Here is a 13,404-nt window from a genome sequence, read left to right on the forward strand (position 1 = left end):
CCCCACACCCCAAATCCCAGGAGCACTCACCCCCACCCCTCCGCAGGGCAGCATCACAAACGTCCTCTGGGACAAGATCCCTGTGGAGAGAGGGGACAGGGAGGACCTCAGGGCTGGGAAAACAGGAGTGGGGAGGGGACCAGCTCCAGGGGAGCTGCTGGAGCCCCCCAGCACGCACCTGCCAGCTTCCCATTGTCCAGTTTGAGGCGGTTGAGGGGGTTGGTGCCGTAGAGGAGGACGTGGCGCTCGCTGTGGACGCACTGCAGCTCCTCCAGGGTGGCCTTGCGGCCCCGCAGGCACTGAGGGGACACGGCTGTGACCGGGGGGGACACGCAGGGGACCCCCCCGTGGTGTCCCCAGCTCAGGATCCGCCGCGTTGGGAATTTGAGCGGGCCCAGGGCAGGGTTTTACCAGGCGGGACCTGAGCTGGTGGAACTGCGGGGTTTGGAGGGATCAGCCCCTCCCTGTGCCCAGCTGGGCTCCAGCAGAGCCCGAATGCCCGGGGGGATGGACAGAGCAGGATGGGCTGACCCAGAAAATGGTGATGAACACCGGGAGGAGGGGTGGAGGCAGCAGGGATGGGTGAGGATGGGATCAGGAGGGGTGGAATGGGATCAGGAGGGGTGGAATGGGATCAGGAGGGGTGGAATGGGATCAGGAGGGGTGGAATGGGATCAGGAGGGAGGGAATGGGATCAGGAAGGATGGAATGGGATCAGGAGGGATGGAATGGGATCAGGAGGGATGGAATGGGATCAGGAGGGATGGAATGGGATGCAGAGGGATGGAATGGGATCAGGAGGGGTGGAATGGGATGCAGAGGGATGGAATGGGATGCAGAGGGATGGAATGGGATCAGGAGGGATGGAATGGGATCAGGAGGGATGGAATGGGATCAGGAGGGGTGGAATGGGATGCAGAGGGATGGAATGGGATGCAGAGGGATGGAATGGGATCAGGAGGGGTGGAATGGGATCAGGAGGGATGGAATGGGATCAGGAAGGATGGAATGGGATCAGGAGGGGTGGAATGGGATCAGGAGGGGTGGAATGGGATGCAGAGGGATGGAATGGGATCAGGAGGGGTGGAATGGGATGCAGAGGGGTGGAATGGGATGCAGAGGGATGGAATGGGATGCAGAGGGGTGGAATGGGATCAGGAGGGATGGAATGGGATGCAGAGGGATGGAATGGGATGCAGAGGGATGGAATGGGATGCAGAGGGATGGAATGGGATGCAGAGGGATGGAATGGGATCAGGAGGGGTGGAATGGGATCAGGAGGGATGGAATGGGATGCAGAGGGACGGAGCTGGGCTCACCTCGCAGCGGCTGCGCAGGCCCCGCTCCTGCAGCCGGGACCAGATGCTCTGGATCCTCCCGGCGTGCTCGGGGTGGTTGCTGTTGTCTCCACAGGAGCATTGGTGCTTCAGCATCACCGAGTCGTAAACCAGCCCTGCCAGGCACAGCCAGAGCTGCTCCCTCAGCTCCTCTGGGGGCTCCGAGACCCCAAACATTGACCCAAATCCCCCCCAAACCACAGGAGGTTCTACCCCAAATCCCCAGGGCCTCTCTCCCAAACCTGCTGGAAGCCCATCCTGCCTTGCATTCCCAGCAGAGGTGGCCCAGGAATGAGCCAGGTGAGCAAACCCCGCCTGGAAAAGCCACCTGAGAGAAGGAGAAAGGGCTCCCCCAGCTCCCTCCTGGCGCTCCCAAGGACCCGGGGACGGCCAGGACATCCCCACGTCCCCTCCCGTCCCAGGCAGGTGTGGCTGTACCTGTGGTGAAGTGTGGCTGGGGCTCCTGCACGGGCAGGGCCAGAGCCTTGGTGTCCTGGGCAGGGAGGGACGCGCTGGCCGTGGCCGGGGACGATTGGGCCCTGGACAGGGGTCGGTGGCCGGGGGGCAGCACGGGGGGGTCGGCCAAGGGCTGGCGCTTGAGGAGCTGCTGCTGCACCCGCTGGAACGAGTCCCACAGCAAGGCCTGGGGACACAGGACAGCGTCAGGGGCTGGGCCAGCGTCCCCAGCTCAGGGGACAGGGGACAGAGCCCTGCTCGGAGCTGGATCCAGAGGCTGCTCCGGGCTCGGAGCCGGGACAGGCAGGACAGGACAGGGGGACACGGCAGGACAGGAGGACAAGGCAGGACAGGGGGACAGGCAGGACAGGGGGACAGGCAGGACAGGGGGACACGGCAGGACAGGGGGACACGGCAGGACAGGGGGACAGGCAGGACAGGGGGACAGGCAGGTCAGGGGGACAGGCAGGACAGGGGGACAGGCAGGACAGGGGGACAGGCAGGACAGGGGGACAGGCAGGACCGGACAGGACAGGACAAGGCAGGACAGGGGGACAGGCAGGACAGGGGGACAGGCAGGACAGGGGGACAGGCAGGACGGGGGGACAGGCAGGACAGGACAGGGGGACACGGCAGGACAGGACAGGGGGACACGGCAGGACAGGACAGGGGGACACGGCAGGACAGGACAGGGGGACAGGCAGGACAGGGGGACAGGCAGGACAGGGGGACAGGCAGGATGTCGCAGCGTCTGCCGCTCCCTGCCGGCTCAGCCCCGCAGTGACAGCAGCGATGCGACAGAGGCGGCAATTCGGGGACAAAGCCCGGCTGTGCTGACACCAGGGGTGGCCGCAGCTCTGTCGCTGTCCCTGCCAGCTCCAGACGCTGTCCCCGTGTCCCCAGCTCTGCCCTTCCCTCCCGTACCTGCTGCAGGACCAGCTCCTCCTGGGGCTGCCCCATCTTCTGCGTCCTCTCGGGCTCCTTCCCGCTGCTGCCGGGCCGGGGGGGCTCCAGCCGAGCCCTGCCGGGGTCCCCGCCCTCGGCCGCGGCCTCCGGGAGCGTCCCCTCGGCCTCCATGTCCTCCGAGGACGGGATCTGCCGCAGCCGGGGCTTCTCGCTGGACTTGGCCATGCGCTGCAGCCAAGGGGACAGTGCCAGGGGGAGGCGACACGGGCCAGCCCGGGGGGCGAGGAGGGGACGGGACATCTCGGGAGGGAGCCGGGAAGCTGAGCCGTGCCCTCTGCGGGTCTGCTGTCACCTCGGCTGGGTCACCCGGGAGCCGCGAGGTCACCCCCCGGTGCCACGGTCACCCCCCGGTGCCACCCCCATTGCCCGGGCAGGGTCTCACCTGGCCCAGGTGCCACCCCCATTGCCCGGACAGGGTCTCACCTGGCCCAGGTGCCACCCCCATTGCCCGGACAGGGTCTCACCTTGCCCAGGTGCCACCCCCTTTGCCCGGGCGGGGTCTCACCTTGCCCAGGTGCCACCCCCATTGCCCGGGCGGGGTCTCACCTGGCCCAGGTGCCACCCCCATTACCCGGACAGGGTCTCACCTGGCCCAGGTGCCACCCCCATTACCCGGACAGGGTCTCACCTTGCCCCGGTGCCACCCCCATTGCCCAGGCAGGGTCTCACCTGGCCCAGGTGCCACCCCCATTGCCCGGGCAGGGTCTCACCTTGCCCAGGTGCCACCCCCATTGCCCGGGCAGGGTCTCACCTTGCCCAGGTGCGTTTGCTGCTTGAGCCTCTCGAGGAAATGCGCGTGGTGCTGCTGGAACAGCAGCTGCTGCTGCACCGCCTTGGGGCTGGCTGGCAGCGGCTCCGAGCGGGTCCTGCCCAGCGGTTTGTGGTGGCCGGGCAGGGACAGGCGCTCGGCGGGGATGAGCGAGGGGGCGAAGGAGAAGGGGACGGTCCCCAGGCCTGGCACTGGGAAGGAGAGCGGGGACAGGTGAGGGGTGGCAGAGGTGACGCCGTCCCCGGGTGCCCGAGCCGGACACTCACCCGCCACCAGCGGAGCGTGGCTGACCGAGGGCTCGAGGATGATGAGGGGCTGCAGCCGAGGGGACAGGGGGCCGCCGGGCTCGTGCTGCTCCAGGCTGGCCGGGATGAAGACGGGCGAGTGCGCGGCCGGCAGCACCGGCCCGTTGAGCACCGGCACGCGGTGAGCCAGGCTGGGCAGCGCCCGGCGCTCGGCATCGCCCTGCGGGGACAGGGACGGCGTCGGGCACGGCCAGGGGACACCGGGAGGGGAGCGGGACCGTCCGAACCGGGCGGCACCGGGAACCCCGAACCCAAAGGAAAACCCCTCGGGGGGTAGAAGCCGGCCACGTACCCTGGCACTGGCGGTGGCCGGCAGCCCCAGGGTGATGGCCGGCAGCGAGGCCGCGCTCTGCAGGGCAAACTGGGCCAGTGAGCTCTCCTGCATCAGCAGCCGCTGCGCCAGGGGTGTCTGCACCGAACAGGAGCCATCAGCGCCCTGCTTCCCCCGCCAGGGACAGCGGGGACAGCCCTGGGGACACCCATCGGGCAGGACAGCACGGGCAGAGGGGAAATGCACCCCAGGAGAAGTGCTGGGTTGGGAAGAGCATCCCTGAGCAGAGAATCCCAGGGCATCCAGGGACATCCAGGGACACCCAGGGACATCCTGGGGCATTCCAGGGACACCCAGAGACATCCAGGGGCATCCTGGGGCATCCAGGGACACCCAGGGACATCCTGGGGCATTCCAGAGACATCCAGGGGCATCCCAGGGCATCCAGGGACATCCAGGGACATCCAGGGACACCCAGGGGCATCCAGGGGCATCCCAGGGCATCCAGGGACACCCAGGGACATCCTGGGGCATCCAGGGACATCCTGGGGCATACAGGGACATCCCAGGGACATCCTGGGGCATCCCAGGGCATCCAGGGGCACCCAGGGACACCCAGGGACACCCAGGGACACCCAGGGACATCCTGGGGCATCCCAGCTTGCAGGGAGAGCAGGGAAGGGCAGCTCCAGGCAGGGGATTTGGGGCTGGGGTCGTGTCCCTCCCCCTGAGCCCAGAGGGACCCCAGAGCCCCCCAGCTCTCACCTCGTGGGCCGCTCCCGGGGCCGCGGGCAGCGCCGCGTGCTCGGCGGGCAGGCTGTCGTTGGGAGAGCTGCAGCCGGACACGGGGGTGCTGCTGCTGCTGGGGGACGAGTCTGGGAGGGGACAGACACGGCCTGAGGGCACGGCCCCCTGCCCAGCCCCTCCCTGCCCCCCAAGAGCTGCCCCCCCCCATGCTGGGAACCCCCAGCAGCCCCCCCAGGTCCATCCTAGACCCCCAAAAATCAGCAGGAGCAGCTGCCCCAAAACCTCGTGGATCACCCAGCCCACAGCAGCACCTCCAGGAGGACACAGGGACCCTGGGCACACGGAGGTGACACAGGGACCCCGGGCACAGCACACAGAGGTGACACAGGGACACCGGGCACAGCACAGAGGTGACACAGGGACCCCGGGCACACGGAGGTGACACAGGGACCCCGGGCACAGCACACAGAGGTGACACAGGGACCCCGGGCACAGCACAGAGGTGACACAGGAACCCCGGGCACACGGAGGTGACACAGGGACCCTGGGCACAGCACACAGAGGTGACACAGGGACCCCGGGCACAGCACAGAGGTGACACAGGAACCCCGGGCACATGGAGGTGACACAGGGACCCTGGGCACAGCACAGAGGTGACACAGGGACCCCGGGCACAGCACAGAGGTGACACAGGGACCCCGGTCCCTCCTCACCGATGGCCTCGGGCGGGCGCCTCTTCAGCGAGGGGGGCGCGCTCTCCTTGCGGGTCAGGGGGTTCTTGCGCCGGTCCAGGCACTTCCTGGGCTTGCACCGCACCTTCAGGTTGGGCTCGGACGCTGCCGGGGACAGGGGTGAGTCCTGGGGCCACCTGAACGGGCCCCGTGGGGCCAGGCCCAGCTCCAGCCACGCACCAGGGACATGGGGACAGTCCTGATCTCTTGAGGGACACCAGGACGGTCCCAACATCTTGGGGGACACGGGGACACTCCCAATGTTTTGAGGGACACGGGGACATTCCTGACATCTTGGGGGACACGGGGACATTCCTGACATCTTGGGGGACATTCCCGATCTCTTGAGGGACACGAGGACATTCCCAATGTTTCAAGGGACACCAGGACATTCCCAATGTTTCAAGGGACACCAGGACATTCCCAATCTGGAGGGACACCAGGACATTCCCAATGTTTCAAGGGACACCAGGACATTCCCAGACTGGAGGGACACCAGGACATTCCCAATGTTTCCAGGGACACCAGGACATTCCCAATGTTTCCAGGGACACCAGGACATTCCCAGTGTTTGGAGGGACACCAGGACATTCCCAGTGTTTGGAGGGACACCAGGACATTCCCAATGTTTCCAGGGACACCAGGACATTCCCAATCTGGAGGGACACCAGGACATTCCCAGTGTTTCAAGGGACACCAGGACATTCCCAGTGTTTCAAGGGACACCAGGACATTCCCAGTGTTTCAAGGGACACCAGGACATTCCCAGTGTTTCAAGGGACTCCAGGACATTCCCAATGTTTCAAGGGACACCAGGACATTCCCAATCTGGAGGTACACCAGGACATTCCCAGTGTTTGGAGGGACACCAGGACATTCCCAGTGTTTGGAGGGACACCAGGACATTCCCAATGTTTCCAGGGACACCAGGACATTCCCAGTCTGGAGGGACACCAGGACATTCCCAATGTTTCAAGGGACACCAGGACATGACTGGAGGGACACCAGGACATTCCCGAGCCCTCACCTGTTTTCCGCAGCGGGAAATGCTCGGGGGGGTCGAGCGAAGCGCTGGCCACGGGGGACAGGAACGTGCTGAGCATGGCAGGGGAGGGACCCTCGGGCTCCAGAGGCTCCAGAGACCTGCGGGGAGAAGCCAGAGCCCCTTCCCAGCTGCCGGGCAGGGGCAGGGGCAGGGGCAGGGGCAGGGGCAGGGGCAGGGGCAGGTCCTGCTCGGGGCCAGGGGGTGCCGGGGCTTTACCTGTAGGGCAGGGCGGCAGCGGGGGCGTTGCTGGTTCTCTCCAGAGCCGCCTGCTGCTTCTTCAGGATGACCTCGGCCAACTTCTGCTTCACCACCGTGCTGGCCACCGCACCTGCGTGGTGACCACGGTGACCCCACGGGGCTCGGAGGGTCCCTGAGGCCACAATCGCCACCCCAAAGGCTCCAGGAGTGAGCCCGGGACAGCCGGAGCCCCCCGGGAGGCCCAGCTGGGTCTGTCCCCATCCCATCCCCGGGCTGTCCCAGCAGGAACAGCCGTGCTCACAGCCCCGGCATCCCGCACCTCCCAGCGCCAGCCAATTAAATCATTAATATTTAATTAGGTGCCATGTGGAGCGTCCCAAAATTGGGAGCGAGCCCCCGGCAGCTCCTGCAGAGGGCGCTGGGACACCGCGGCTGGGAGGGGGCGGCAGACTCAGCCCGGGGGTCCCAGGGGGGTCGGGTGAGGGGGTGGGGGCTGAAAACTCAACCCGGGGGGCTGAAAACCCATCCTGGGGGTCTCAGAGGGGTCACCTCAATGGGGTCCATAACCCATCCTGGGGGTCCCAGCGGGGTCTGTCACCTCAATGGGGTCCATAACCCATCCTGGGGGTCCCAGCGGGGTCTGTCACCTCAATGGGGTCTGTAACCCAGCCCGGGGGTCCCAGAGGGGTCTGTCACCTCAATGGGGTCTGTAACCCAGCCCGGGGGTCCCAGCGGGGTCTGTCACCTCAGTGGGGTCCATAACCCATCCTGGGGGTCTCAGAGGGGTCTGCAGCCCAGCTCTGCTGATGCTCCCCCACCCCCTTCCCCCACGGGAAGGCGGAGCTTGGTCTGGGGAAGTGAAGACCCCCCCGAAATCCCCTCTGGTCCCCCCCCCCCGGGCACAGGGAGCTCTTACTCCTCTTGCTCTTGTCCTTGTTGAGGATCTGCCGCAGCTCCTGCTCCTGCTGGCCCGGCTCAGCCTCGCGGTGCGGGGACTCCATGGCCACCTGTGGGACAAGGCGGTGGGCACGGGACCCCCCAGCCCCACCCGAGCCACGCCCAGCCCCACCCTGGCCCCACCCAGCCCCAGCCCCACCCCCTGCCCCACCCAGCCCCACCCAGCCCCAGCCCCACCCAGCCCCACCCAGCCCCAGCCCCACCCCCGGCCCCACCCAGCCCCACCCAGCCCCAGCCCCACCCCCTGCCCCACCCAGCCCCAGCCCCACCCCCGGCCCCACCCAGCCCCAGCCCCACCCCCTGCCCCACCCCGGCCCCACCCAGCCCCAGCCCGGGGGACAGAGCACGCTGGGGACAGTCGCTGGTGTCACCCTGGCTGGCAGGAATGTGTGGGGCTGTTCCATCACAGCCACCGGAGGCGTTTTGGCCTCCGGGGACGCTTTGCTCATCGTAAAACCCCAAACCTGGCTGTTCCCACCCGCTCAGGGTGCTCGGACACATCCGAATTGCAAAATAAAAACCTTTGTTGAGTGCCAAAGCGGGGAAAAAGACACAAAAATCTGGGATACTGGGAAATCCCAGCTGATTTGGAGTTGATTCATGCCCTGAGCGGTGCTGGGGACAATCTCGGTGGGTCACAACTCCCTGGGCACCTCCTCCCTCTGAAGCCTCTCCCAGGAGCCATCCCCCGCTAAATCCCGCCGCTTTCCTGTGACAATGAAATCCGGCAGCGAATTCCTGCTGGGGCAGGAAACTGCAGCTTCCCAAAAAACATCAAAAACCCTCCCAGCAAAAGGGAAAGGGCTCCGGCCGTGCCCCCGGGGCAGAGCAGCAGCGGTGGCCGAGGAGGGGCAGCTCCCGGCCCGCAGGGATCCCCGCTCCGCACACGGAGGAGGAGGAGGAGGAGGAAGGATGGAATGGGATCAGGAGGGACATCCTGGCCTTGGCAGGAGCGGGATTTGGCCTGGAATTCAGACACAACCCCCCCAGCTGCCTCCCTGCGTCACAGAGGTCCCTGGGAGCCCCTCCAGATGTTCCAGCTCAGGGAGAAGCAGGAATTCACCTGGGAATGTTATTTTGGCGTTGGGATTTCCAACCTTTTTTCCTCTGAATCCCTGCCCAGAGATGGGAACTCAAAGCCAGCCCTGACCGTGGGCAAAATTCACCTTCCCAAGTGCCCGACCCTGCCCCAAACCGTGCCAAAAGTGGGGTGTGGGGGTCCCCCCCGGCCCGTGCCGTACTCTGGCGTGCTGCTGGGCGAGCTGCTCCACTTGCTGCTGGTGCAGGCTGGCCAGGAAGAGCTGGTGCTGCAGCTGCTGCTGCTTCAGGGCCAGCAGAGCCGTGTCCTGGGGCTTGACCACGCGCTGCCCGATCCTCAGGTCCATGGGGACGGCCTGGGGCACCCGCGGGGAGGTGCACGGGGTCACAGCAGCTGTGGGGACACGAAGGGACACGGCTGAGTCACGGGAAGGGGTCTGGTGACACGGCAAGGAGATGTCCTGCCACCGAGAGGGCTTTGCCACGGAACTTCTGCCTGCGGAGCTCCCCCATGGGCTGGGAAAGGAGATTGCTGTGAATCCTCTGGAGAGGCTCCGGGGTGCTGCAGGTGCCTCTCCCCGACACCAGCGTGGAGAAAAGCTCTGCAGTGAAAATGTTCCCTGCACAAGCCCCCCGAGGGGTTCCCAGGGGGTTCCCTGAGGCTGTCCCTTCCCGGGAAAAAAGGGGTGGGAAGGGCTTGGGAGGGGAGGGAAAGGGATGGGAAGGACTTGAGTGGGGAGGAAAAGAGGTGGGAAGGGTTTGGGACAGGAGGGAAAGGGATGGGAAGGGCTTGGGAGGAGGGGGAAAGGGATGGGAAGGGTTTGGGAGGGGAGGGAAAGGGATGGGAAGGGTTTGGGACAGGAGGGAAAGGGATGGGAAGGGCTTGGGACAGGAGGGAAAGGGATGGGAAGGGTTTGGGACAGGAGGGAAAGGGATGGGAAGGGTTTGGGACAGGAGGGAAAGGGATGGGAAGGGTTTGGGACAGGAGGGAAAGGGATGGGAAGGGTTTGGGACAGGAGGGAAAGGGATGGGAAGGGTTTGGGACAGGAGGGAAAGGGATGGGAAGGGTTTGGGACAGGAGGGAAAGGGATGGGAAGGGCTTGGGGCACCCCAGGTGAAGGAGGGGCTGCTCCAGACACCCCCGGGAGGGGTTTGGGGCCGCAGCCGGAGGCGCAGAGCCCGGAGGGAAGCGCTGGCGGGGTCTCCGGGAATCTCTCCCTCCATCATTTGTTTCAGTCTCTCTAAAAACAAACTGCGAGGCGGCGGAAGCGGAGCAGGGAGGGATGGGGGGGTGCTGGGGGAGAGGGAGCCCGGGCAGCAGCCAGAAAAACAACTCCTCACCACCGGAGCCAGGAAAAAGCCGTGGAGCATCCCCAGGGCCAAGAGGAGCCAGGGAAGAAGGGGCTGCGTGGTCCCCGCTCCTGCCACGGCCCCCAGCTCTGCCCACCCCGCTCTGGGGATGTCTGAGAGGATTTCCAGGATGAGAAAAGGCACCCGGGAGCGGGGCCTGGCCTGACGTGCCCTGGGGTGGCCCAGCCACGATGCTCCTGGCCAGGCTGAGGCCACCAAACTCAGGGCGCTTTTCCAGAGCTTGGAAACACAAAACATCCCACGGCCGGTGCCAGGGCGCTGCGGGACGAGCGGCACCGGGAGAGAAACCCGGGCTCGGGGCAGGAGCCGCTGGCCCCACACCGGGACCCTCGGGGATGCTCCACGAGCCTCAGCTCCGGACCCCCCTCCCAAAGCCCCTCCTGCCCCCCGGAGCTGTTTGTGACCTCCCTCTGCAGCTTGAACTCATTTGGGGTTTGCTGCCGGGCCCTGGGCCAGGAGTTACAGTGAACAACCCCCTCCTGCCTGATCCAGGGGCTGGCAGCCAAGCCGGCGGCTCCTCCCTTTCCCCACACCCCAAAAAAGCCAAAAGTAAAGCCCCAGCACGGGGGGCTTTGTCCCTGTCCCTGTCCCCAACCCAGCCCAGGTCCTGCTGCTGCCCAGCGGACCCTCAGAAGCCACCAGGACACGTGGCTGGGACCGGGGTCACCAGTTTGGGACTGGGATCACCAGTTTGGGACTGGGATCACCAGTTTGGGACCAGGATCACCAGTTTGGGACTGGGATCACCAGTTTGGGACCGGGATCACCAGTTTGGGACCGGGATCACCAGTTTGGGACCGGGATCATCAGTTTGGGACCAGGATCACCAGTTTGGGACTGGGATCATCAGTTTGGGACCAGGATCACCAGTTTGGGACTGGGATGCAGAATCTGGGGCTGGGCTCAGAGTTTGGGACTGGGCTCAGAGTTTGGGACTGGGCTCAGAGTTTGGGATCAGGATGCAGAATCTGGGATCAGGATGCAGAATCTGGGACCGGGATCACAGTTTGGGACTGGGCTCAGAGTTTGGGATCAGGATGCAGAATCTGGGATCAGGATGCAGAATCTGGGACTGGGCTCAGAGTTTGGGACTGGGATCACCAGTTTGGGACTGGGATGCAGAATCTGGGATCAGGATGCAGAATCTGGGACAGGGATCAGAGTTTGGGATCAGGATAAAGAATCTGGGACAGGGATCAGAGTTTGGGACTGGGCTCAGAGTTTGGGATCAGGATGCAGAATCTGGGATCAGGATGCAGAATCTGGGATCAGGATGCAGAATCTGGGACCGGGGATCACAGTTTGGTACCAGGAAGGCCAGGAGCCCATGGCACAACCCATCCCTGGGCCGGCAGCCGCAGATCCAGCCCGTGGATCCTCCATGGGAAGGGGAGGTTGTGCCACGGAGCCTCCCCGCGGTGCCCTGGGAAAGCTGGGCCGGGGATGAATGAGGGCTCTGTGCTCCAGCCCCAGCACGGGTTACCAGCATTTTCCAGGCTACCGGCACGGAACGGAGCAGGGAACGCGGCCGGGAGCTGGGACAGACACGGAGGGAGGGTTGGGACAGCCCAGGGCAGGGTGGGGAGCCCCACTTGGCACCTCCCAAGCTCCTGAGGAGATTTGGGACAGGTGGCAGCGAGTTCCCCAAGCTGGGGGTGGCAGTGCTGGGCTGGTGTCGCTCGGGACACGCAGCTCCCAGCCAGGATCCCGGAAAAGAGAAAAAAACAAAACAAAACCCCAGCACAGAAATCTTTGCTTTGGCATTTCCTGATTGTTTTTAAAGAGGCAAATCAGCCGTCAGCAGAGCTGGGCTTATATAAGAGGGGAACAAAGCAGGAGGCAAACAAAGCAGGGCAGGAAGATTATTGAGGAAAAAACCAGTGGCATCGAGCTCTGCTGTTCTGTGCATCCCTGCCTGTATCCCTGCTTGTTTCCCTGTCTAAATCCCTGTTTTTCCTTGCCTGTATCCCTGTTTTTCCCTGCTTGTTTCCCTGTCTATATCCCTGTTTTTCTTTGTCTATATCCCTGCTTTTCCCTGCTTGTTTCCCTGTCTATATCCCTGTTTTTCCTTGCCTGTATCCCTGTTTTTCCCTGCTTGTTTCCCTGTCTATATCCCTGTTTTTCCTTGCCTGTATCCCTGTTTTTCCCTGCTTGTTTCCCTGTCTATCCCTGCCTGTATCCCTGTCCTCATCCCTGCCTGTATCCCTGTTTTTCCTTGCCTGCATCCCTGTCCTCATCCCCATCTATCCCTGCCTGCATCCCTGTTTTTCCCTGCTTGCATTCCTGTTTCTCCCTGTCTGTATTCCTGTTTTTCCCTGCCTGTATCCCTGCCTGTTTCCCTGTCTATATTCCTGTTTTTCCCTGCCTGTTTCCCTGTCTATATTCCTGTTTTTCCCTGCCTGTATCCCTGCCTGTTTCCCTGTCTATATTCCTGTTTTTCCCTGCCTGTTTCCCTGTCTATATTCCTGTTTTTCCCTGCCTGTTTCCCTGTCTATATTCCTGTTTTTCCCTGCCTGTTTCCCTGTCTATATTCCTGTTTTTCCCTGCCTGTTTCCCTGTCTATATTCCTGTTTTTCCCTGCCTGTATCCCTGCCTGTTTCCCTGTCTATATTCCTGTTTTTCCCTGCCTGTTTCCCTGTCTATATTCCTGTTTTTCCCTGCCTGTATCCCTGTTTTTCCAAGCCTGTGTCCCTGTCCTCATCCCTGTCCTCATCCCCGCGGTGGAGCAGCACTTCAATCCAGGCTGGGTTTTGGTTTTTTTTTCCCCCCATCTCTTTTATAAAAGCGTTTCCCATCTTGGGCTGATGGGCTGCGAAAGGTTCAGAGTTCAGGCGGGTTGAAGAATGCGGGTGATTAAAAACATTCCTCCCCAATAAAAGGGAAAAGGTCTTCTCCAGAGCCTCGTGCAGGGAGCGGGAATGAGCTGGAGGGAGCTCGCTCAAATTAAAAACACTTAAATAAGAAACCACACCAAAAGGACGATGTGGAAAGAACGCGGAGATCACAAAGGGAGAACTGGAGAAATAGGAAATCCCGGAGCTGGGGGACCTCGTTTAACCCCGCCGGGCCCCGGGGAGCTTTAATCAGGGACCAAACGCTGCTCCACAGAACGAGGAGAAAAATCCCCCAAAGCCACCCGGCCCCAGCTGTTGGGGGGACACTGGGGACCCCCAGAGGTGCCCACGAACCCCTTTGTCCCTTACTCCATCTGCT

At 63.7% G+C, this 13,404-nt stretch overlaps 1 protein-coding gene across 5 annotated transcripts in view; it reads right to left on the reverse strand.

Moving 5' to 3' along the window:
- HDAC7 (histone deacetylase 7) overlaps nt 1–13,404 on the reverse strand; it is a 61,921-nt gene that overhangs the window by 6,581 nt on the left and 41,936 nt on the right. For all 5 annotated transcript variants that reach the window (XM_086870151.1, XM_086870150.1, XM_086870152.1 and 2 more), the window contains exons 2-15: nt 9,024–9,214; nt 7,742–7,832; nt 6,844–6,955; nt 6,610–6,725; nt 5,565–5,687; nt 4,870–4,979; nt 4,126–4,242; nt 3,795–3,993; nt 3,511–3,719; nt 2,718–2,927; nt 1,776–1,980; nt 1,320–1,453; nt 179–299; nt 31–80 (exon numbers count right to left, since the gene is read on the reverse strand). In XM_086870151.1, the coding sequence (XP_086726277.1) occupies nt 31–80; nt 179–299; nt 1,320–1,453; nt 1,776–1,980; nt 2,718–2,927; nt 3,511–3,719; nt 3,795–3,993; nt 4,126–4,242; nt 4,870–4,979; nt 5,565–5,687; nt 6,610–6,725; nt 6,844–6,955; nt 7,742–7,832; nt 9,024–9,167 (1,941 nt within the window). In that variant the 5' untranslated portion in view covers nt 9,168–9,214. The remainder of the gene's footprint in view (nt 1–30; nt 81–178; nt 300–1,319; nt 1,454–1,775; nt 1,981–2,717; nt 2,928–3,510; nt 3,720–3,794; nt 3,994–4,125; nt 4,243–4,869; nt 4,980–5,564; nt 5,688–6,609; nt 6,726–6,843; nt 6,956–7,741; nt 7,833–9,023; nt 9,215–13,404) is intronic.

This window comes from Cyanistes caeruleus, chromosome 32, assembly GCF_971803275.1.
Source record: "Cyanistes caeruleus chromosome 32, bCyaCae1.hap1.1, whole genome shotgun sequence".
Classification (NCBI taxonomy): Eukaryota; Metazoa; Chordata; class Aves; order Passeriformes; family Paridae; genus Cyanistes; species Cyanistes caeruleus.